At 43.1% G+C, this 27015-nt stretch overlaps 1 protein-coding gene across 2 annotated transcripts; it reads right to left on the bottom strand.

Annotated features, from left to right (window-relative positions):
- Positions 1-451: 451 nt before the first annotated feature.
- On the bottom strand, positions 452-17058 carry LOC143291156 (UBX domain-containing protein 11-like). 2 transcript variants are annotated; one of them, XM_076600842.1, is made up of 4 exons: positions 16367-17058; positions 11857-12220; positions 10501-10548; positions 452-8945 (listed from the first exon to the last, which is right to left on the bottom strand). In XM_076600842.1, exons 2-4 carry the CDS (start codon positions 12193-12195, stop codon positions 7698-7700), a joined length of 1635 nt encoding a protein of 544 aa, XP_076456957.1. In that variant the 5' UTR covers positions 12196-12220; positions 16367-17058; the 3' UTR covers positions 452-7697. The 2 variants fall into 2 exon arrangements, with proteins under 2 accessions (XP_076456957.1, XP_076456956.1); XM_076600841.1 differs by lacking the exon at positions 16367-17058 and adding an exon at positions 16028-16114.
- Positions 17059-27015: the final 9957 nt, after the last annotated feature.

The following is a 27015-nucleotide window of genomic DNA, read 5'->3' as shown; positions in this document are numbered from 1 at the left end:
ATGAGAAACAACTTTCACTGAAAAATTCAAAAGGGAAGATTACAAGCAACTTGTTTTAACAATCTGAAATCAAGTTTTCAGAAATCACAATTCTTTTAAAATAGAAAGGACCCACTTAGGTAAAAACAAAAGAAAAATGAATGTAAGTGTATCTGTACACTCAGCAATAGTTCCTCAAAGCAGTGATACTGAAAGGTTGGCTTCAGAGTGTTCAAAGACACTGTCTGTGTAGTCAGAAAGTGCATGCTGATGTTGATGCGCTGACTTCAGAGTATTTGAGGACATCAGAAAGTCCACAGACCTTAACAGGTGCTGCAGTTCAATGAAGTGAGGAAACTGGGCAGAGGAGAGAAGGGAGGTCAGATGGATGAGAACGAACAAAGAGAAACTGGAACAGGAAGGAGGGGTGGGTATGGGGGAAGTAGGCAGAAAAGAGATGATGACTTCAGAGTGTGTGTGTGTGTGTGTCTGTGTCTCTGTGTGTGTGTGTGTGTGTGTGTGTGTGTGTGTGTTTGTGTGGATGTGTATGTTTGTACATTCAATTTTCCCAATACCCAGGTAAGATCACATATCAATAAAGCCAGGCTGCAGGACCTTTCTGGTCATCACACTTTGTACACTTCTTTGGCCTGAACAAGTCTATCAATGGATTTCCTTTAGCAAAGTGAACTAAGCAACAACAACAACAACAACAACAAAAAACAAAAACAAAACAAAGACCACAAGAAATGTACTGGGATATGCAAAACATAAAATTTCAGACAAGGGAAAGAAGAAGAAGAAATGGTTGAGAATGAAAGAAAAGGGGAAGAATTAAACAGGGGAAACATCCAAAGTAAGCAAAATAAGAGAAATCAAAGACATTCTAATTTCTCACACTTTTCCGGTGAAAAAAAAGAAGAAACAAACAAAAGCATGGTTAAACTGATAAAATATACAATCCATCAACACAACCCTCCTCTCCTCCTGCCACAACTATCCTTCTTCTCTCCATGATACACAATAATAAACAAAATAAAAAAAATTAAAAAAAGCAGAGTGAAATTGTAGATAAGCACTAAACTAGGAGGAAACACTCCACCACCACCAAAGTCCACTGTCACAAACAGTATTCAAACACAGAAAAAGAGAGCAGTGGAAAGTACACACAAACTGTACTGTACAACCACCTTCAAAAAGGCAGAGCAAAGGCAGGGAGGGGGTGAGGGGTGGAAACAAAGCAAAGCCCACAAACTGCTGCAATCCAACTGCACTCAAGCAGCTCAGCAGACAGTAGAATTTTCACAGGGAAAAAAACCCACAATATCATAAAAAGAGAAACAATCAACACAGCAGAAAACTGAAATGTGGGAGGTGGTGGGAAGAGGGGTTTAGCAACAAAAAAATGGACGGAACGTATAATACATGTTATGTGAAATCCCATCAGGGTAGAAGAAATATATTCTATACATTTCATGTATAGACAAAGGAAGCAATAAAACAGAGGAAATTTCTTGCACAGAATATCCAGAAGGATGCGGATAAGCAGGAGGAATTATTTTTTGTACCAAAGTTAAATGGTCTATTTCTATCATTTCAAATTTTATTTATTTATTTCAGTATCTTCAGCTGTTAACCTCATTAAAATTTGGCTTCAAGAAAAAACAACAGGAACGACTGGGGTAGAATATATGCTGAACATGAAAACAAAATGATCAAGCAATGAAGGAAATGCTCTGCGAGTGTGTGTGTGTGTGTGTGTGTGTGTGTGTGTGTGTGTGTGTGTGTGTGTGATGGGGAGAGAGAGAGAGAGGGGGGGAATTTTAAGTTAAACTGTGGTCTTCTGAAAATCAAATTACTGCTGTTTAAAGAAATAAAAACAATCTTCAAAAATTCTGCAAACAAACAAACAAAAATCAATGTTCTTGAAGCATTTCCAAAACGGAAAGTCAAGTCAACAGTGCAACAGACCTGACCGCTATTTCAGATGGATAACAATACAGCAAATTTCCAAATTTCTGTTTCCTGAATTTCCATATTTTCTCCCTGTCCCTCTCCCCACCCCTATCTCACTTCTCTCACAGGGGTCTTGAAAAGCGCCCAGAAAATGTAGCATGCTGTGGGGCTAGTATCCAGCCGTTTTCATCAAGTTCATGCCAACAAATAAGTCAGGCAGTCACTGAATAACAATCATATAAAAGATGACAATTACAATGCAAGGTATCAAACATCACTGGAACTGTTTACACCCATGTTTTCTTCATGAACCAAACACTTATTTGGAATACATGTATGTAAACCCTGCCATTGTTTGGGGAACAACATTTCAAATAAAAATCAATAAAGAATACATTTTATGTAGGCACACAAAAGTAAATCCAAGTTTGCAACTCATCTGATCTGACAAGCTAGGTGGGTCAGCTTGGTTGAAGGTGAATTGATTGGTACAGATACCTACTTTTCTTATCACACATTCCATTAACAGGCAGGGTTGTTTGGAGTTCAGTATTTTCATTAAAGAGAGAGACAGAAAGAGAGGAAAACAGGTGGACCTGGGAAGGTGCGTTTGGCAAAGAAAGGAGAGGAGAATTTAGCAGAAAAAACCCAGCTGAGCAACAGCCTGAGATTGAAGACCAAGACAGAACACGCAAACACCATTTCATTTCATCACTTCCCACATTTCAGCAATGTTTTCTTGGCTTTCAACAATCAAAAACAAATGTCAAACAGCTGAAATTAAGGGGGATGAATGCAAAAGGGGTCATATCAAGCAGCTGTATAGAAAATCTAGATGATGGGACTTGATGACTTCCTGAGACAGACATATACAGACGAGAGAGAAGTGAAAAAGAAGAAAGAGATCTTGACGTCTTTTCCCATCCACCAGCTCTTTGCCTCGTCACACAGCAGCAGTGATAACATAGGGGTCCAAGAGAAGCTTTGAACAGCTGGAAGACTTTTCCAAAGTCAGTATCTCATGTCAAGATACTGTCACACTGTTTGATGCATTCAGACTTTGAAGCACAAGATGAAGCCTTGTTTTTGCTCGACTAAAATTTTGTGGGTACATGCTTGCAAGTCAACCATGTTGAGCTGCAAGCAATACATATACATATTATATATATATATATATATATATATATATATATACGCAAATTAGTGCAGCATTGTGATCTTGTCACATGCTTTTCGAAAAATGTTTTCAGGAAGCAGTGAGCTGCAGTTTTCATGTGCAGAGAAGATTCCAAGGACAAACTGTCCCCTGCTTTTGGTGGACTTGCTTGACAGCTAAACAGATTCAACTCTTGGCAACAGATTGAGTGCAAGAGCAGGCACTTATTCAGGGAATGTGTCATATGTGCAGATCTATTTCTGCAGATCAAGTGCAAGCACAAGGAACAATTTCAAGTGAATCCAACATTCTGACATGGGGGTTAGATCGAACTCCCACCATAATTTTCACTGAATGCTCATGTACATTTTTCAGTTTGATTTAAGACATGGCTTTCTTTTTCCTTTTCCAAAGCTGGTTTGTCTTCTGCACAGCTTGCAATAAGTACTGCTCAACAGCAGTACTAGCAAGCTTGAAATGAATCCTTATGTTTGCTAAACATTTATTTTCAAAAACTAAAAGGCATTACATTTAAAAATGGAATTACATATAGCTTGTACAGCCTTGAGCATAATCATCACAACAGTGTGGTACCATGGAATCTCACTAAACGGATGAGCAATCAAAAACAACCTGTGCAACAAACAAAGTGTGCAATCATCATTTGTCACTGCTCTGCAGATAAACAATCACATACTGTGTTGAGTTCTTGTACTAACAAGGAGCTAGTCTGGGGGCAGGGCTGGAAATGTCTTGACCCAGCCTACTATTCAGCAAGTCTGTGCCCTAAAATAGCAAAATAAACGTGAAAAAAAGTTACTTATCACACCTCACAGAAAATAAGTTAGCTGCATACCTTTTTTTCTTTTGCTGTTCTGTCTTAGTGAGTTTTACCATGAACTGAAATGCTGAACTGAATAGGCAGCAGCAGCTTTAAACAAACAGCAAAATATTTGTATTTGTATTTCTTTATATCACAACAGATTTCTCTGTGTGAAATTTGGGCTGCTCTCCCCAGGGAGAGCGTGTCGCTACACTACAGCGCCACCCATTTTTTTGTATTTTCTCCTGCGTGCAGTTTTATTTGTTTTTCCTATCGCAGTGGATTTTCCTACAGAATTTTGCCAGGAACAACCTTTTGTTGCTGTGGGTTCTTTTACGTGTGCTAAGTGCATGCTGCACATGGGACCTCAGTTTATCATCTCATCTGAATGACTAGTGTCCAGACCACCACTCAAGATGTAGTGGAGGGGGAGAAAATATCAGCAGGCTAAGCTGTGATTCGAACCAGTGTGCTCAGATTCTCTCACTTCCTAGGTGGACGCATTACCTCTAGGCCATCACTCCACTGAGTGGAGCAAATATGAAGCAACAATAAAACTTCCCTAAAATTCTAAGACCGGATCATGATTATACATCACATGTTCAAGCCACACTCCTCCACAGCTGTTAATCTTGGCAACTTACACCACACAGGAGAAAAGTTTGAATGCCTTTGACACCTAATTCCTAAGGAAGATCCTCGGCATCAAATAGCATCATTTTGCTTCAAATAGAGGTCTCTATGTGTGAACCATCACCTGCAAACAGTGTCTCCCCTCACTGGGACATGAGGCTGGACAGACCTCACACTTTTCAACAGACGATAGGGTGATACCAGCAAATCGACTGAGGACTGTGGACCATGGAGCACTTTTACTCATGTGTCCAGCAAGGCAGGAGTGTTATAGTCCAGTGAGTCACCAAGTGTCCCCTTTCAGTAACACACTCAAACACAGCTCCTCTCCACTGTTCTTTGTGCACCCAGGCTTGTGTCCAGCAATTCACAAGAAGTTACCAATCCTAAAACTATTACAGGCAACTTGCAATGCAGCAAAGTCCCTTTGCCACGGTTAATCAAAGCCTGTTTATTTATCACTGTTGCTGACAGCCCCTCTGACCACAAAGGGCTGGGTACACTGTCAATATCAAAGCCTTTTGGGATACAGAACAAGCATTCTCTGTTACGCTCCCTGTGACAATAAGGGTTACATCATGCAGGAAGACTGGCTGGGCATCCTTTCAGGGTGGAGATGCTTGCTGCATTCTTCCAAGACAAGTCCCTATGGATCTGCCCACAATGACAGCTTTCAACATGATCTCATACAACATTTTGTTCCTGTAAAAATAACACACCTGTAACTAGTATGTGCACTTTCACACACAAAAAACCCCACAAAGAAATAAACAAACATGTACTGACATCAGACCTTAACACCACCACAGTCCTGTAAGCAATGGTGTCCTTGAAAGATCACGTGTGGAAACAGAACTTTCACTTCTGTGGCTGAAGCACACAGGGGTCAGTCCTGGAGGAAAACTTGTTCTGATCCAACACTGTCGTACACTTAAGGTGATGAGACGACAACAAACTGGTTGGAATAAGACTAAGAGGTGGCAGGTAGCATTTTAAAGCTGAAACAGAACAAAGATCTACAAAAAGTGTAACCATATTTGTGGCTGTCGAATAACACGTATCTGAAACACACTGAAATTTGTTTCTATTATCACAAGTTTCACAGAAGCAAATTCAATTCTAAAAGTTTGAACAAATAAAATAAAAACCAAAAAAGCATGGGAAGGAGGGAGGAATTTCACTGAATACCAGGATTTCATTTTTGGGGGGGGGGGGGGGGTAGGGGGGGGGGGTGGTGGTGGTAAAATATGAAGTCATTCATTCACACACATTCCTGGTGTCATAACCTTTTTTGGCATGTATACTCAATGAAGTTGAGGACATTAAGTTCATCCACTTTATTATCCACCTGTCAGTCTGTCTGTCACCAGTCTCAGTAAGGAAACACACAGACATAAAACCAATCAACACAAACATGTATCAATCAGCTGAGTGTTGAGACCTTTATGGCCCAGTATCCTGTTTGCAACATGGTACAAGTTTGGGGCAATATTTACATCTGGTCCATTACTTAGTTTACAGAAGTGCTTGTGATTATAAAGTCCTGATGACTTTAACAATTAGAGATCTGTGTTCCTGAAATGGACAATGCTTCATGCCACTAACAAACAAACAAAAAGGAAAATTGGCACAAGTAGATTTTAGGTAACTGATGTAATATGGATTCTATTGTTATTATTAGTTCTTTTTTAAACAGGGCTACACTTTGTTGTTACACTTATGGTGGTTTTGGTGCACAAGTTAGTTCATGAATGAAACCAGTGGTAGCTTTATATTCTATGTCATCAGACATATCATATGAAACCAGTGGTAGCTTTATATTCTATGTCATCAGACATATCATATTTCAAATAACAAATATTAAGATAGTGGGTTCAATTCCAGACTGGTACTCTGTGTGGGTTTGAGAGATGTGTGTCTGTGTGTATGGGGAGGAGGGGGGGGGCATGTGTGTGTGTGTGTGTGTGTGTGTGTGTGTGTGTGGGTGCCCAATGTGTGTGATGTGAATGTCTGTGAAGTGGTGATGCGTCTCAGAGTGTGGAAAGGGGTCAAAGCTTTCCAGCTTGATGAAAATCATCCATCTCTATGAAAAAGAATTGCTCTTATTTACTTCTAACTCTATTGCATGCATGCAAAAAAGAACATGAAACAAAAGCGCCACAAGAGGGTTTGTCTGTTCTCAAAATGAAATGCTGTCAATGTTCACTGAAACTACATGTGCACATCCTTTACACACACACACAAACACACACATACAATGATACATATCAAAAGTGCATGCGAACAGAAGAACAGATGGACATCATCACCACCAAGACTAGCCTACACACATGGGGGAAAAATATATGCAACATACAGGAATCCTGCCACTCCCACAAGACGAACTGAAAAAGGTATGTGACTGAAGGCATCTATGTTGTGTACACAAATACATGCAGCCGCATCATTGGAGAGGATTTTGTGCAAAATATCCAAGTACGATAAAGGTAGGAAACAGATGCACACAGTAGATAAGGCATTTCCATGGGGTAAAAAAATGAACTGGGGAATGGGAAAACTGTGTCAGATTATACATTTATAGGAAAAATAAATATAGCGATCAATGATATAACCAGCTTGTAACCAACATGAAAGAAGAGGTTTTCCTTTTAAGGCATTTTCCTTTTTCATATTTAAAAAAATAAACCCAACACATTCTCAAGTAGATAAAAGAGTGGGCACACAGACAGACAGAGAAATAGAAAGCAGACAGAGATTCAGCCCAAGGACAGAAGGAGAGGAAGGAGACATGATGGTGGTTTAACATGGCAAAAAAAAAGCAAGAGAAGTAATTCATAAAGCATATTTTCTCAAAAGCAGCACAAATGCCAAAAACAAACAAACGAGCAAGCCTCTCTATAATGTCGATTTATGCAGATGACTTGCAAACTAATGTATAAATATAATTGCGTCCCTGTGCAAACAGAGACTGGGTTTCATTTCAAGGGCATCAAATGATGTGGTCAGTCATCTGTCAGTCAGCCAGCTGGCCAATCACTCAGTCTGTCTGTCCGTCAGTCCGTTGGTAGATCATCAGTAAGTTGGCTATTCCATCAGTAGGTCAGTCAGTGGGTGTATCAGTCAGTGGGTGTCGGTCAGTCAGTGGGTGGGTCAGTTTTTCTTCTTGCCCTGCAGGTACAACACCCCGTTGGGCACAAGGCCACTGGCCTCCATGGTGGCCTGGTCATCCAGGAAGACCTTGCGGGGGTAGGTGGAGCAGATGTCGTACTCCCTTGTCTCCCCGGCCCGGTGAGCATCCAGGTAGCGCCGCAGGTCACCGATGGTTTCCTTAAAGCGCATCTTGACGATGTAGGTGTGACTGCCCGTCTCCGACTTGATGCGCAGTGTGCTTATGTCCCGGGGCGTCTTGGGCCGCTCAGCTTTTGCCTGGGACAGGGCGCTCTGGATTGTCTTTGTCACTGCCGTCTCCACCACCGCCACCTGCACTTTGTCGGGCGAGGAGCTCTCCCCTGTCAGGGTTTTGCCCACACTGTCACGGATGTCAATCACCTTGCCATCTCTGACGACCGACTTGGGCAGTTTGTTCAGAAACACATCCACTTTCACGGGCGGGAACGGAGGATCTGAAGTGACACTCAAGCCGTCTGACCTGGCTGAGGTCTTGGCATGCTTTGTTGCGTCTGTTTCTTTCAGTTTGGTGGGGATGAGACGGGAAGGCTGTATCTCACCACCCAGTGTGTTCCCAACGCCAGAGAAGACATCTGAAGCTTTTTTCGGTTTGAAGTAAGCATCACGCATATCTCTGACACTGAACGGCACACCTTCTGGGTAGCGCAACTGCAGCTCTGAAGGGAAGTAACCATCCAAAAAGTCCTGCACACACTGCACAGCAGTTGGCTCTGTGTAGGGTCTGAAGGGACCCTCAAACATCATCATCCCGTTGGCATAGAAGGTGATGGGCACATGCTCCTGCCTCTTCAAGCGTGCCCCATCCGTGGTGCGCTGGACCCGAGCCTCCCCCTCCCCAGCAATGACGTTCAGGTCCTGGATGTTCTCCAGCAGTCGGTCAAAGTCGATGTTGAAGGACTGCCCACTCGCCTGCTCAGCATCTTCCAGGATCAGCCCCGCGTCCGCCTGCTTCTGTTTCCTGTCAGCCTCTGAGTCGTGGTCCTCAAGGTAGATGTCGGACTCTGGGTCGTCCTGCTCGCCGACCCACACCATGCCATAGTCGGCCAGGAAGGTCTCCATTTCGTGCACCTGCTGCTGCAGCAGGAGGCAGTGCTGCTCCAGTTCCTTTGCTCGCTTCTGGTTGTTGTTGCTGTTGTTGTCCCCCTCCTGGCTGCTGCTGTTGCTGTCCCCCCGGGCCCCGCCCACAATGCGCAGCTTGTCCTCCAGTACCTGAAGAATGAAGGCCGAGCAACACGCTAAACGCCACGTTCCTTGCATCGCGCGTGCATTCATGCGTGCGTGCGCGCGTGTGTATGTGTTCGTGTGTGTGTGCGTAGGCTGTATGTTTTACATTTATTTGCTTATTTGTTTGTTTATTATCATTACTGTCTTTTTATTTTATTTTTATTTATTGTTATATTGTTATTGTTATTATCATTATCATTATTACTATAATTATTATAATTATTATCTTTTCTTTTTCTTTCTTTTTTCTTTGATATATATATTTTTTTTTTTAGATATCCATTTACCTCTTTTATTTGTATTTCTTTTTTTTCTCAAGGCCTGACTAAGTGCATTGGGTTACGCTGCTGGTCAGGCATCTGCTTGGCAGATGTGGTGTACCGTATATGGATCTGTCCAAACACAGTGACGCCTCTTTGAGCTACTGATACTCATACTGATGACGTAAGACGTTATTCATATTATGCTTTCCCGTGACAATGAATGACAGATTTTGTTTATTGTGCGCTTTTGCCTAAGAAGCAAAAGGCTCAAGGCACAGTACAGTATGACCTATTAAAACAAGCACAGTACAGTAAGATATGTTGAAACATAATGTTGAAGATACATAAAAGCAACTAGTCTTGGAAGAGGATTACACATAAAAAAATGTACACATAACTGCATAATCAAACTGAATGAAAAATATAAAACAACATCTGAAGAACCAGTAAGAAGTGTACCACACGGAAAACAAAAGTTGTGATCGAAGTTGAAACTATTATATAAAAGCAAAAAGGTTGCAGAAGAGAATTATATATAAAATATACACATAACTGCATAATCAGAACAGAAGAAAAGTATAAATCAACAACTGAACAACTGGTATGAAGTCTGTCACATAAAACCCACACATAAACATTAAAAAGAAAAATTAAAGTAAAAGAAAAAAAATCAAAAACAATAAAATAAAAAAAAAGAAGCTTTAAACAACACTGTCAGAATGAGATATTTTACTCTCCTCCCTCCTGCCCTTTGTACCTCTCCAAAACGTGCTGGCTGAAACCTATGCACACACACACACGCACACACACATACACACACACGCACGCACTAACGCATACACACACAAGCACAAACACATACACACACAGAAGCACACACACACACACACACACACACACACAAGCACCAACACATACACACACACACACATACACACAAACACATACACACACAAGCACAAATACGTACACACCCACACAAGCACAAACACATACACACACACACATATGCACAAATACAAAACACACACACAAACACATACACACACACACATGTGCGCGCGCACGCATGCACAAACACATACACACACAAGCACAAACACACACACACAGACACACACAAGCATAAACACATACACACACACAAACACATACACACACACACGCACAAATACACACACACACACACACACACAAACACATACACGCACACACACGCACAAACACATACACACACACACACACACACGTACAAACACATACACACATGCACATACCTTGATGCGACGGTCTTTTGTCTGGATCTCCTGCTGCTGCTGCTGCACCTGGGAACACACAGACCATCAAGACAGTGGGTCATAATATGGAAGGAAACAGGCATCCACATTGCTGAACTAGCTTCTCCTTTAGCATAGCGGTAATTTCTTCCTTACTTCTTGTATCATGCTGAAATCTACACAAAGCTGAATCACCGAACACCGCAAGAATGCTCAAATATTGTATCCCTTACTTGAAGTATGATACTAAAAATTACACAAAGCTGAGAAATAATTATCAGGACTTATTAGCAGTGTGAGAGAAATGCCACTGAAATGAGCTGATGGTGCAGCAAAAAACACATAAAACAAAACCCAAACAAATCAACAGAACTGATTATGAACTTGTGGATGATTGTGCACACAGCATTCAAACGGAAAGTCTGATAAAGAAACATTCAAAGAGAAGAAAGAGAAAATGAGACTGACAGAGGCAAAGAACAAAAAGAATTGGAGAAAACAAAAATACAAAAGACATATCATCAAGACCACACTAAGAAATGCACAACAGATTGCTTCAGTGTTTATCATTTATAAATCACAGCACAACTGAATGAAACTAAACATATGTGCTTGGAGTTCTACCTCACTTGAATTCAGAATATACGTTTTACCTATTCAGCACACAAATTTAGGAAAAAAACACTATAAATGGTTCGACTTTGAGCATCTTATTCTTTCTTTTTCTGCATTTTTTCTCTTATAAGAACTTAAATCATGTCATTATGCTCATAATTTTTTGATACACAGAAATTGGTGCTGATCTTAACAAATGTTTTTCAATATATATTGATAAGATTTCAAACAATGATAAGTTCTATAGCACTCTCTGTGAGGTTTTTTTTTCCCTTTCTTTTATTTTCCATGTGACAGAATCAATTTTTATTCCTCAGGAATTACGGAAGACAAGGAGTCATGAAGACACTGCAGCCACCAGAAATACCCAGGCATCACAGTCAGATTCTGCTGACTCAGGATCTGCTGCTGCTAGAATCAGCTCCTTGGTATTGATCTGAACACGTCTGAAGGAGGTGACAGAGAGAAAACTGAAGCCACTCTCAACAGTCTGAGAACAAATACTAAAAAACCCCACAAAAAACAGAGAAAGAAAAAAAAAAAACATTCCTAGATAAAAGTCAAGAAGATGGCATACTGGAAAGACGCAACTATATTTTGTAGACCATGTGCATGTGCGTGTAAGTATGCATGCATACAACATGCTTATATGGATTTTGCCAATCAAAGTGTTCGGTACATGTATCACAATTTAAAAAAAAAAAAAAAAAAAAAATCTAAAAAAACATGACAGCAGTTTACCTTTTGCTCCATAATGGCAAGACGAGCCATCATCAACTTGATCAGCTCGTGGTCACCTGGCGGGGGCAGAGCCCCTTCTGTGTCATCCTCTCCGTCATCCTCCCCACCCACCATCAGGGAGGGGTTTGGAGAGGCTTCCATCTGAGGGATTCCCGTGGTGAAGGGGTCTCGAGCCTTGTGACGGCTGGCCACCATGCTGGTGGTGATCTCTTCCAGCAGTCGGCTCTCATCCTCAGAGTACTCCGGGTGCCGGAACGGAATGGGGCGGTGGCCAGGAATGCGGCCAGGGAGGTTTGAGTTTCGATTCCCTTTCTTCAGGCTGGAAAGTGGGGATGACATGGCTTATGGGCTGGTCATTTCACACCTGCAAAAATACAAGGAATTTATGTAATTTTCATTGTTTCCAGTGCTTCCACATGAGTATCAACCAGTTCAGTGCCAGAGAATTTTGTATGAAAAAAAGGTGCTCTCCCCTTGCCAGAGAATCTTGAGGATTCACGGGTAATAATTTAAAAAAAATATAGCACAAAAACTATAGGATATACAGAATGAAAGTATATGTTTTTGTGAATGAAAATGAATGTTGATTCTAAATCTCCGCTTTCTTTTCCAATTAATTTTTAATCTAGAAAACTAGTCTGGCATTTCAAAAATAAGATAATAATTTTCATGCATAAAAAAGAAAGCATTTCCACCTCCACAGAAATACACCCAGAAAGAAAACAAACAGATCACAGCTGGAAACAGCATGCTTATTCAGTTATTGTCTGTGATCTATCTGTAGAAGAAAAGAAAATGGCTAAAGTTTATGAAAACAATCACAACACTTGTAGTCATATAAGTGAATCACTGTCTCAGAAATGATAAACGTAGGTTTGGTCAAGATAGAAAATCAAGCATGTTCTAAGAAAGTGAGCTGTCAAGCTTTTCTTTCTGAGAGTGCCCCTCACTAGAGGAGAAAGCGCTTTTATGATATTCCCTTCCTCCTGATTGTAACTGATCCAACAAAGTGTCTGTTGTGCATCCAGTTTGTCTCCTCTAAAAAATACATTGGTTAACTGGTCAGTGACAAAAAGCATGAAAACATAAAAAATAATAATAATAATAATAATTAAAAAAAATTTTTTTAAATTAAAGATTCACATCTAGCATCTGTCAACCCTGAATTAAAAAAAAAAACATCATGGATTATTGGCTGTTGCCACTTCCAGCAGTTCATCACTGTGAAACGACAGTTGACCAACAGGTCAGTGCAACACCCCCTACCCACCTTCTGTATGGCCTTCAACCTATTGTCTTACACTGTTCCTCTATCTCTATTCCTCCTCATCTCAAATTACATGAAAGGACTGCACCTTCACTGTCAGTCATGGTCACTTGCTCAGAAATGATATATGATTGGATAGATGAACTGAAGAAAGTGTACAATGTTGCTGTCAGTTTCGTCACTGTCCTAATGACTTTCGACTTCAAACGAATCATAAGACAAGACAAATCCATCTATCATCATTGTACTAATATATAACTGTCAGCACAGCTTGCAAAGTTGTGTAAATCCACTGACTGGGACCACTGTCTTCACTTGACGAAGTGTCTGAGGCCTTTTTGGCATCTAAGGTAAACCCTCTTTACACACTCGCTCCACATGGTCCAGTTTACAAATCATTATTGAGAAAAAAAGGGATCTTCCACCTGATGAATGTTCACTTATATAGTATGTTTATAATCCAGACACATTAAACTACCCATTCAGAGTCTGTTTATGTTCACTGTACCAAAGTACTATGAAGAAATCAAAATACAGGTAGGATGTCAGTGGACATCTTGTACTGTTATAGGTACTCAACTGGTTAAAACAGTATGTGAATACAAATCCTGCAGGTGACTTAATCAATTTATATTTCAAACCATGTACACAGAGGTAGTTTGTAAAAGGATAAGCATGAGTGTGGCATTACTCAAAGGACTGAAAATTATCAATTGTTTGGATAAAATAGGGTACATCCAGATTTATTTCATGTGGCTTTGCTACTAATTTATGTTACCAATGTTCTCTGGTTTGCTGTGGATTTTCAATGTCCTTTCAGTGGTGTTAATTTAATATCATTTAACTTCAAGGACAAAGTAAAAACTCTTAAAAATAAACATCTATTGATATATCAGTATTAAGATTATCTATTTGCTGCAAAAGTTGATATTCTTGTTTTCATATTCAAACAGCTTAGAAACTCTTAGAAATTAACAACTACAAATACACTACTATTATGAATATTGTGATGGTTTGCAACAAAAGCTTAGATTTTGATTTTACAATGTGAATACCACTGCATTACAAAATTGAGAAGACTGACAAGAAATGTAAACTTTTGACTCAAGAAACACATGAGAGACACAGTACAATTTGTATTGAAGTATAATAGAGTTTTCAGTTGTTATGTCATTCAACACTACTTAGTGGGTGATAAACAAAATCATAAAAATGCATTGTAAATAATGAGATAACATTATGCAGTATGTATCATTGTATGTCTCTGTCCAGCTGAAATAAGCACAGACTAAGGCGAATACATCTTGAACAAAAACTGAAAAAACACTCAATTCAAACATATATTCTTTGCCTCTGACACATTATTTTTCTTGATTTCAGGTATTTGCATTTGCATTTCTTTTTATCACAACAGATTTCTCCGTGTGAAATTTGGGTTGCTCTCCCCAGGGAGAGCATGTCGCTATACTACAGAGCCACCCTTTTCTCTTTGTATTTTTTCCTGTGTGCAGTTTTGTTTTTTTTTCTATCGAAGTGGATTTTTCTACAGAATTTTGCCAGAAACAACCCTTTTGTTGCCGTGGCTTCTTTTACGTGCACTAAGTGCATGCTGCACATGGGACCTCAGTTTATCATCTCATCCGAATGACTAGCGTCCAGACCACTACTCAAGATCTAGTGGAGGGGGAGAAAATATTGGCGGCTGAGCCGTGATTCGAACCAGCGTGCTCAGATTTTCTCACTTCCAAGACGGACATGTTACCCCTAGGCCATCACTCCATCAAAAGTAGCATAAAAAAAGCAACTATGATATAGTTCTGTTGACAGTGAAACCCTGAAAACTAATTCCAACATTTAAGCATTATCATAGTTATAAAACAAAACATTTCAATAGCGCACTCCTCTGGTATGACTTAGAGATCTGTGGGCTTCATGAGATGATTCTTTAAAAATAGAATGGACCATAACAGAATAAATCTACACACATGCACATAGTGAGACACAATTTAAACTATGCACACATTTGCAAACAACAATACACATAAACACATACACTGCATGAACACATTTTCCCCCATCTAAAATCACATTAGTGAACAGATGTTAAATTAATGACTAACCAATTATAAAGAAACCATTTTAAAACATACACAAACCCATTCACATGTGTGCACACTACTCCCCCACTGTTGTTCTCCCCACCACACACACACACACACACACAATGTGCGCCAATATTGATGCATGCACAAGCACACACACACACACACACACACTTGTCCACATATTACACCCACACAACATAAACTGAAGAGACAAGCTAACAATATATACAGCGACAATCAACAAGTCAGAAGAAAACTGTGCATTCTGTTGCTTACTTTAACAGGTAGGTTTAACAGTTTTGAGAGTTGTTTTAACAAAATCATGCATTAGTGATCAGACTCCAATAGCGTCTTTCATAATCTAAATACAGAGTGAGTTCTGCCTTTTATGATTAACATGTAACGTGCAGTTTTCCAACTGGTAATCCACCGCGTCTGTTGATATCTTAACATGTATTCGGCATCATGCACATCACAAGTTTACTTTCAGTATGTTGCAATGCAATCTGAATACTGAATATCTGACAAACAATCTCAGTTACTGGACAATTATTTACACTCGCGTGACTCATGACGAATCTATAACCTTCATCTCAAGACGAATACTGCGTAAATATCCCAAATATTTTGGATTATGTCTGTTTCAAAGTACACGCTCACAACGTTTCCATGGCGATTCATTGAGCAATACATTATGCGACATCTTTTTTCCCCCAACATATCGTCGTAAGTTCCACACATTCCAGTAAACACTATATTGTTGTTTAGTTTGTCATAAGAAGTTAACCATTTCACATACCAAACCCTGCAATGGCAGTTCTACCGTGTAGAAAAAAAAAATTTTTTTGGCAACCCTCTGCACGTAATGCCAGCATGCACCTCTCTTGGAACGGATATTGATCAGAGGGAGGTTTCATTTTTTTGTTTGCACATATTGTTTATTTCTTCAGTCCCATGTCAACATTTTCTTGTTTAGTGCCTCAGATCTGCTAAAGTTATAATCATGATAATACCCGATATGTGATCATTGAAATGGCTTATGCACAATCCTGAAAGAACATTTATTAAAACCATTGCGGCAAATATTTACAACCATTGAAAATAAGCACTCGCAGGCTTACAACAATAATAAACTTACTTCTCAATGTGTTGAATGTGGGCCCTTGAATGTGCAGTGTCTCAAAGCCAGATCAGCAAGTGGGAAAATGCGATGATTTGTCATTTGCCTTTTCTTTTTCTATTCTATTTTCTTCTTCTTGTTTTTTCACCCAAGCAGATGTGGGTCATTCCTCACAACTGTAACACACGGGATCGTGTCGATACTATTCACGTTGGAAAGCAGTGTGATGTACAGCAGACCAATATGAAAAGTTGGAGAAGAATGTACAACTGAATATCAAAGATGGCGGACTTTCGGCCCCACCATTCGAGCACCGTCAATCAGCATGGTTGGGTGGGGGGGTGGATGGATGTGTGTCGACGTGTGATGGTGGGTGTGTTTTATCTTCAGCAGTTTAACGTCTATTCACAATAAGTGTTTTTAGACGGAAAGGAGTAAAGAAGTGGATAAAGGAAAGGGAATGCATGTGAATATTAGTGTGTGTGTGTGTGTGTGTGTACGCGTGCGTACGCGTGCGTTAGACATGAGTGCGTACGTGCGTGTACGTGTTTCAGTGTTTGTGTTCATGTGCCACTTTTGAATATGTGTCAGTGTGTGTTTGTATGTGCATGTGTGCATGTTCTTGAGCTGTAGTGTTATAAACAGTAGAAAAGGTTAAAGATGTCTTTGTACCATGACGATTTATTCAGTTGATTAAACACATATGCTTGAATATACACGAGTGTTAACCAGCCATTTCTTCTTTCATTTTTCTGTGTTGATTGATTTTTCACTAACAGTTTAAAAGACAATCTGAATTATTGTATATTGTGTATATATATATATATATATATATATATATATATATATATATATATATCTGTGTGTGTGTGTGTGTTGTAGTTTCTAACGACTGACGGTATGTCTTTGTCAGTTTCGCATCATCCCTTCCACACTACACACACACACACGTGACTCACATACACTGACACACACGGGCACACGCACAGGCAAGCACTCACTGACACACACGTGACACACGGCTGACATTCACACTGGCACAAACTGACACTGTGACAAACCTCACAGTACACAAATGTCAGTCAGCACACTACGTGCACGCACGCATGCACTGTACGCGCGCACACACACACTCATACACACACGTGCGCAGACAGTCAAAACAATTTTTGTGGTCGAAGGTGAACGATCGACTACGTAAAGCACTGAGCTGTCTGATGTCAGCTGCGGAATCTGTTGGCTCCAGTAGAACACGTTTTGTAAAGCATCCCTTGAAAACCTTTAACTGATTTTCTTCTTTCTTTCTTTCATTCTTCTCTTTGTGTGTCTCAGTATTTCTGGTTGTCTTTTACTGTTTTGGAGCTTGCCTTCGAGACATCAAGAGCCAGCCAGGAGACAAAACTCGAACTGACGAAAACAAACATTGCTAGTACTGAGGCATTGGTTATCTCCTCTTAGTCCCTACTGATTGTGTGTGTGTGTGTGTGTGTGTCACGCCCTATAAGAGAGCGGACTAGTAACCCCCACCCAACCCAGCACTAATTGAACTTGAACAGAACAGTGTGTAGGCCTATCTGGCCTTTACACGGTCCATACGCTCCAACTATTACTGTTGCATGCGTGGGTATTTTAATGCAGGCCTACAAACTACCAGAGACACACTGGATCGTAGACAGTTGAACTGCCTTTCCAGAAAGCGTCGAGCCTACTTTTAAAACTTAACTGATGGGGCTGTGACCACCGTTCCTCAGGTAGGCTGTTCCAGGAGTTCACCAATCTCTGGGAGAAGTACCAGCTGCGTACTGCATGCCTGCATCTACCCTTGGCCAATTTCAAGGAGTGCCCCCTGGTGTCCCGATTGGTGTTTAGCTCGAGGCGAGGTCTGTCTGTAATGTATAAACTATGCAGGTACTTATATACATCATGTCACCTCGTTTCCTTCGGTGCTCTAAGCTTGGTAATTGCAGGTGGGCCAGTCTTTCATTATATGGTTTATCATTGATGCAGGCCAACAGCTTAGTGGCTCTACATGGACATCCTCAACTTCGGAGCACAATGTCTTGTGATGGGGCTGCCATACTGAGTGTCCATATTCCAGAATCGGTCGCACGAGGCTTTTATACAACTGAATGAAAAGATCTGGGCTTAGGAAATCGCACATTTGTCGAATAATTCCCACCACTTGGTTAGCCTTTCTTGTTTTACCGACATGCTCTTTGAAACAGAGGTCCTTATCGACAAAGATGCCCAGGTCTTTTTCAACTGCACTCTCTTGTAGCCGGACATTGTACTCCTCGTCCCTAGTCCCTTTCATGTCTTTCTGCAGTGCCTCGATTGCCTCAGCTGTATCGCCGCAATCATAGACTTTAGTGTCATCAGCAAACATCTGCACTGAACATCTACACACTGTTCGGAGGTCATTTATATACGGTGCAGATATGGCTGGCCCGAGCATCGATCCTTGTGGAATACCGCTTGTGACCCTTGCCTGTAAGTACATCCATTGATCACTACACTCTGAGTTCTGTTTGTCAAGGACTGGATCCAGCCAAGTACCTTGCATTGTATACCATGTGCTGCAATTTTCAAGAGAAGACGTCTGTGTGGAACTGAGTCGAACGCCTTCATGAAGTCTGTGTAGATTACACCCAGACATCACAAACACAGGCTAACAGAATAAAGGTTTATGATATTTATTCAACACATGATTTATAAGAACCAATACAGAGATAATTACGAAGATCAAAATAAAACAAAGCACAACACAGAAGTACAATCCAATAAACTGATCAATCAATCAACGTTGCAAGACATGACGCAAAAGGCGGCAGTTGAATTGATCACAACTGATCACTCTCCTCCAAGCGGAGGTAGATGGTGTCCCGAATAACAAAATAAATCAATCTTCCTGAAGGGAAAAACGGTGTAGATGAAACACAGACACAGACACTACATTGATGACAGAGGCACTAAAGCACTTTACAAGGACGACGAGGACGATGAAGTGGGTAGGCCGAGATGAAGACGAAACTGGAACTGAACCAAAGTACGACGACGATGAAGACGATTAAGAGACGGAGGCGACGATGATGAAGTGACGAAGACGAAGAAGAGTAAGTGACGAAGACAAGGACAAAAGTAGAATCCCTTGCAGGGACTCAGCCAGGCCAGAGGACACTGGCGATGGAAGGGAGTAGAAGGCGGTGGCAGCCAACAACGCCAAACCCACAGAGGTCAAAGGCAGGCAGTGGGAGACAATGGATGCCCAGTGGAAGGGCAGGGAAGACAGTGGATGGACAGGGAAGACAGTGGAAGGGCAGGGAAGACAGTGGATGGACAGGGAAGACAGTGGAAGGGCAGGGAAGACAGTGGAAGGGCAGGGAAGACAGTGGATGGACAGGGAAGACAGTGGAAGGGCAGGGAAGACAGTGGATGGACAGGGAAGTGGGAATACTGCAAACACTGGATATTGTCTGTTGTACATCGGCAGAATCCTCTCTTCGCCCCCTCCCCTCAAATTAACAATGCACAAGTATACCTAGCCAACAATTTGTCAATAACCAAATCTTACAAAAGACCCCCCTTCCCCAACACAAGAATATTACAATTTTGGCCAGTTAAGGGATCCCAGAAAGAACTGACATATAAAAGTCTTTCGCTCAATTGACATACAAAAGTCTTTCGCTCAATTACTAAGGTTTCAAAGGCTGACTACGAAGCCACACCCAACTGAGAAGCAAAGATACATGACGGAAAGGGATAAAGGGGGTAGTCCAATATCCTAGTTTATGTACCACATATAATGCGACAACACACACACACACATATGTGTGTATATAAAACCAATAAACAACTGAAGGGGTTCACAAAGAAAGCTTAATAAATCTTGATGTTTACGGTTGAACCCTTTCAATACACGTAAACAATTTTGTCATTACATTCTTATAAAATGTATGTTTAAAATGCATACACATCCTACACGTGCACATAAAACAGCAAAAATATTGTATTTGCTTAAATATCATTCATACCACCCCCACCCCCTTCTGTTTTTTATTCACGGACATGAACACAAGACGAACAGACAAAACACACAGAACTGTCTCTACAGTCTCTTACCTTCCAGCTTTGGAGGAGACCCAGAAAGCCATCCGTCTGCTATCCAATGGCAAAGCCCCTGGCTCAGACTCCATTCCAGCTGAGGTCTACAAAGAAGGTGGTATGGCACTGACTGAGAAGCTTCATCAGCTGTTCCAGCTCATCTGGCAGCATGAGGCGGTTCCACAGGACTTCAAAGACGCTTCCATCATACACCTGTACAAGTGCAAAGGAAATCGTCAGGCCTGTGACAACTATCGTGGAATATCCCGGCTGTCCGTCGCACTGGGCAAGACTCTGGCCAGAGTGCTACTCAACTGTCTCATAGCGCACCTTGAGCAAGGACTCCTACCAGAGAGCCAGTGTGGCTTCCGGAAAGAACGCGGGACTATCGACATGGTGTTTGCTGCCAGGCAGCTCCAAGAGAAGTGTCAGGAACAGAACGCCAACCTTTACTCCACGTATGTCGATCTGACCAAGGCCTTCGATACTCTTAGCAGAGATGGCCTTTGGAGAATCATGGCGAAGTACGGGTGTCCCAGAAAGTTCATCACCATCATACGGCAACTACACGATAGGATGCTGACCCGAGTCCAAGACAATGGAGAGACTTCAGAACCATTCCCTGTCTCCAATGGAGTCAAGCAAGGGTGTTTTCTTGCCCCCACCCTGTTCAGTCTCATGTTTTCAGCCATGCTGACAGATGCCTTCAGAGACGCTGACGTAGGCATTGGCATCAGGTACCGCACAGATGGCTCACTCTTTAACCTTAGGAGGCTTCAAGCAAAAACCAAGGTGAGGACAGACACCGTCAACGACTTCCTGTTTGCTGATGACTGCGCTCTCAACGCTGCCTCCGAAGCTGACATGCAACACAGTGTCGACAAGTTCTCTGCTGCCTGTGACAACTTTGGCCTCACAATCAGCACAAAGAAGACTGAGGTGAAGCACCAGCCAGCTCCAGGAAAGCCTTACGTTGAACCAAACATCTTCATCAACGGGCAACGACTGAACGCGGTGGACAAGTTCACATACCTGGGCAGTACACTCTCTCGCACAGTTGTCATCGACAACGAGGTGAATGCCAGACTCGCCAAAGCCAGCGCTGCCTTCAGCAGACTCCATAAGAACGTTTGGAACAGGAGAGGCATCACCCTGGAGACGAAGCTCAAAGTATACAAGGCCACACTGCTCTGTGGATGTGAATCATGGACGGTCTACAAACGCCACGCCAAAAAGCTGAACCACTTCCACACCACCAGCCTCAGAAAACTTCTCGGCATAAAGCGGCAAGAGAAGATCCCTGACACAGGTGCTCACTCGTGCAAACTTGCCCAGCATCTACAACATCTTGATGCAGGCCCAGCTGCGCTGGGCAGGCCATGTAGTTCGCATGCCAGACCACCGGCTCCCCAAGAAACTGCTGTACGGCGAACTCCAACATGGCAAGCGCTCCCATGGAGGCCAAAAGAAGCGCTTCAAAGACACTCTGAAAGCTTATCTGAAGGCCTTCAACATCAGCCACGACACATGGGAGCTGAATGCAATGGACAGACCAAAGTGGCGTTCAGCTGTCCACAAAGGCGCCAAATCCTGTGAGGCCAACAGAATCGCTGCAGCAGAGCAAGGCAGACAGGCCAGGAAAAGCAGTGCCAGCAAGTCCCCGACAGCCGCCACCATCCCCTGACCAAACTGCGTCAGAACCTTCCAGGCGCGGATTGGCCTGACCAGTCATCTGCGCACCCACAGAACCAAACCCACCCACCCCCAGGATGACTAGATGGTCCTCGTCGATCCCGACGGACGAACCACACCTTCCAGACGAGTTACTAATACCAGAAGGCTGGAAGAATAGACTACTGAAGAATCGAAGCCACTCCGAGGAAAAAGATCCTCACAACTGAACTGAGCGCAGAACCCGGGCAAACAGCCCCGAAGAACACCAAACAGGTACAACTGCCTCCTTTGACAGTCGCGGGCGAAAAGCCCAGAATCATGTTGTTGAATCGCAAAGAAAAGTGGCAGCCTGAACTGAGATCGATCCGAGAACCACGTGCAATCAGCACAACCCACACTGCTCTCTAGCTGGATGGCGTGGGTGAACAAGGAGGGGGTTAAGTATGCACAACTGATTTGTCATGAGATGTGACAGTGTGTGTGTATGTGTGTGTGTGTGTGTGTGTGTAATGCACGCATGTGCATGAACACACGCACACAGACACCGCATTGGACAACACAACACACACATGCACACACGCACATGCACAAACTGATACACATAAACACACATATGTGCATGTGAATCTGTGCATGGAGTGCCGAAGGATGTGCCCTCAGTTCAGTGTCTCCGAATGCGCTGTGTGTGTGTGTGTGTGTGTGTGTGTGTGTGTGTGTGCGTGCGTGCGCGCTAAATGTTTTGTGTTTGACTGTCAGTGGGTGTAGTACGCCGTGTGCCGTGATGTGTCGAAGTGTGATCGTGTGTCATAAATGAATTGAGTTCCTGTGTGTGTGTGTGTGTGTGTGTGTGTGTGTGTGTGTGTGTGTGTGTGAATCTCAGTATAACACATGCACGTGAATACTGACATACACATACATACACACGCACGCACACACACACATGAGTGAAGACAACTGTTGCTTATTTGTAAAGTGTGTGTGTGTGTGTGTGTGTGTGTGTGTGTGTGTGTGTGTGCCCAACCAGTCAATCAGCGGTGTGTATGATACACATGTGTGTGTTTGAAGGTGTGTATGCCGTGTGTGCGTGTGAGAGAGAGATCTAGAGTGTCAGTGCCAGTGTGTGCCAATCACTAGGATATGCGCCCCGTGCGTGCATGTGTGTGTGTGTGTGTGTGTGTGTGTGTGTGTGTGTGTGTGTGTGTGTGTGTGTACCAGTGAGTGTGTGCCTGTGTGTGTGTGTGTGTGTGTGTGAGTACGTGCGCGCGCGCTCGCGCGCGTGTGTTCTTGTCCACTGCTTCTAACGGATCCAGTTTTGTGCAGCCGGCCTGTGTGGGTCAGTAGACTGACTCGAGATATCATGGCGCGCGGCACATACTGACCGGCTTGGACACTGACACACGTGGCGCGCACACACACACACACACACACACCGTCAGCGCCCGGGCGGCCACACCCTAAATGGCACTGGCACACAGACACTGTGACATACAAACACCATCACGGCTGACGGCACACACATACACACACACTCACTGGCACACACACGCACGCACGGCGCACATATCCTAGTGATTGACACACACTGGCACTGACACTCTCGACCTCTCTCTCTCTCACACACACACTGATGGCACACACGGCATACACACCTTCAAACACACACATACACACGCGCGCGCACCATCACTGGTATACACACGCTACCACAAGGACGAAATGAGTCAAACGTAACTCGCTGAGGCCGAAAATCCGCCATCTTTGATCAGCAGATCAACTTCGTCCCTCACCAACTTTTCATATAGTTCTGCTGTATCACACACTGCTTTCCAGTGTAAATAAGAAAAAAACATGGTACACATACATACAATACACACTTTTTCACCATGCAGCCATCGCTGAAATACATACACACCACAAACAACAACTAGTGGAGACTTTTTCTGTGTTTAGGTTAGACTCGGAAATTCTGCCGGGGTGAATGGCCCGGTCAAATACACTCCGTACAGTTGTACAGTTATCGTAAGACCCCCTGGACAAAATAATACATGCTGTTGGTTGTGAGTGTGTATATGACTGTTTCTACAGCCGTGGGTCTGTGTGTATTTCACTATGAATCCTGAACGGAATGACACGTCAGCTCAGAGCAGAGGCTGCAGTAAGCCGCTGTTTTTGCTACTGACCATTCCTGAATATAACGGTTCCCAAACCACTCGAATCCACGACATTTTTGTAATCTACGTGTGTTTTGTTCACACATATTTCACACTAACATCGTGAAACGGGTGTGCTGGGATAAAATATTTCGGACTACCTGTGCGTCAAGACTTGAAAGCCGACTGACGACGCCATTATCAATCCGGCGTTCAACGTTCTGGTCAGTGAAAACACTACAAGGAAATGTCCATTATCCTACCTAAAAAGCCACACATACTAACTATAAAACTACAAATATTGTTTCCTGGACACTAAGAAATATGCTGAATCATAAAAAAGTATAGTTATTTTCCCCTGATACAGACACAAATGTGGACTGAAAAGATTACTAAGCACAAAGAGGGACTGGGACAATGGCAGACCAGCTCCAACTTGTGGTTTGTGCGGGTCAGAAAACTGCTTCAAACTCCCCTCACATAACCGTGAGAGGCAAACAACTGGTTAAAATCAATAGAAGACAGTCACAGCCATTTGTTCATCACGTCAAAGGACAGACTGAAGCTAAATTCTGGGGGAAAGGAATGATTTTGTTCAACGAACTCGTTTCAGTTGGTCCCAAACATCAGAATTATTTATAAATTCCCTTTCAGCAGAAGCAAATTACGCTTTGTTTTATACGTCAAAAGAAAGCCTGACTTTAGCAGATTCCAGTGATATGCATTGTGTGTGTGTCCTGAGAGTTGCTATCCGATCAGAAGTCATGAAATGCCGAACATCAACAAACACAAAATTAATTGGCGCTGTCGAGGCCTGACGAGGGCCGATTTGCGTGTGTCATTGTAGTTCGCTTGGTTTGCATATATTCAGAAACGGCAGCAACTGTAGCATGCCTACAGCGCCCTACCAACACCGAAACGTCAGGGATTCGAACCCCCATGAGACCCCCATGCAGAAGGCATGAAGACATGACCCCACCCCTTCAGACCTCTCTTCCTGTGCAGCTCCTCTGCCCCCCGGGCACCGACCCACCCCCACTAACTCATGTCAAAAATGATGCAGACACTGAGAACCATGCAAAATACCATAGAGGAGCAAAACCAACAGCTCCAACAAGAGAGGAAGGTAAGAAAAGTGGAGAAAGAACAATTATTGGCTGAACTGAATGCACTGCGCTTAGTCAAGTCCAAATCCCAATCCACTCCTCCCTCCCCACAACGGAGCGCAAGCAGCACCCGCCCCGCTGCTACCCCCGGCCAACGGGTAGGCAACAGGCCCCAAATCCAACCCCCCCCCCCCTCCCCACCCCAAAATGTCAGCGAGAGCGACCGGATGAATCCCTTCGTCGCCTCTGCTGCCATCATAGTTGCCCTAACACGCACCACATCCAACCGAAAAGGACAGACACCCTTAACCCCCATGAGCAACCCAAATGCAGGATATCCATCCTTCAGTGGAACTGCAGGACGATCAGGGGAAAGACCCCTTCCTCAGCGACTACCTGCGGACCCACACCGGGATAGACGTTCTGCCTTTACAATCCCTCACCCCCCCCCCCCCCCCCCAAATCCTTCCCACTCATTGACGGGTACTGTTACCCACCCACCATAGGGGTAGAGAGGGACAGGGTGGTGGTGGCCACATACGTTAGTGCCAGGCTCCCACACACCGAGTTTGACATCCCTGAACTACCAACAAACTGCAGACTAGCTCTCTGCACAGTGACTATCCCCACGAACAACAAACAATTAATTAAAATAGCAAACGTCTACTACCTGTAGGAATTAGACAAAACGAGGACGTAGCCTGGCTACAAAGCGTCAACAGTAAGGACGGCAGCTGGGTGGTAAAGGGCGACTTTAACACCAGCCATAAACAAACTAGCTTCCATCAGTACAGAATCCGACTTGAGCATACTTAATGACGGCTCTTTCACTAGAATAGGGACAACAAACCAGCGAAGCACCGCTATAGACCTCACCCTAGCAACCAATGACATAGTCCCAAACACAACTGGTACAGAGCAGATGACCACCTACAATCTGACCACCTCCCCATACACATCACATTAGGACAAATACACCCAACCTCAACCGACATTGACGAAACACCAAAATACATGTACCATAGAGCCGACTGGGAGACTTTCGCCTCAAACCTTGAAACGAAATGCGCAACGACAGACCTTGCGCACCCCGACATTGACATGTACTACCACAACATCTGCCACATAGTCCTCCAGACGGCAGACATAACCATCCCCAAAAATATCCTAGGTCGTAGAGGAAAGCACTTCCAAACGGCAGAATGGTGGGATGCTGACCGTCACAAGGCCACAGCCGCCAAACGAGAGCAATGCACTCATTCCAACGAGACACGTCAGAAGCCAACAAGATTGCTCTAGAAGAAGCCACACACCAGTGCACCATCATCACCACCAAAGCCTGCCAAGACCACTGGGAACATTTCTGCCGAGAGGAAATTCGGTCCCCACAAGACAGCACCAAACTCTGTGGAGGAGAATCAAAATCGCCCGCCAACGAGCACGCCGACCAGAACGACCGCTCATAGTAGACGGGAAGCCAACCAAGAACAACCAACAAAAAGCAGACGCACTAGCAGAAGCCTTCGCTAAAGCCAGCCGAACTGTCCATCTCCCGGAGAACGCCAAAAGGCTTCGACGTGATGCAGAATCAACCTTCCCACAACCCACCCATGACGACACAACTCCCATCAACAGC

Source organism: Babylonia areolata, chromosome 16 (assembly GCF_041734735.1).
Source record: "Babylonia areolata isolate BAREFJ2019XMU chromosome 16, ASM4173473v1, whole genome shotgun sequence".
Taxonomy (NCBI): Eukaryota; Metazoa; Mollusca; class Gastropoda; order Neogastropoda; family Buccinidae; genus Babylonia; species Babylonia areolata.
Note: the sequence above shows the minus strand (reverse complement) of the source record. Positions and strands in the feature narration are given on the sequence as shown.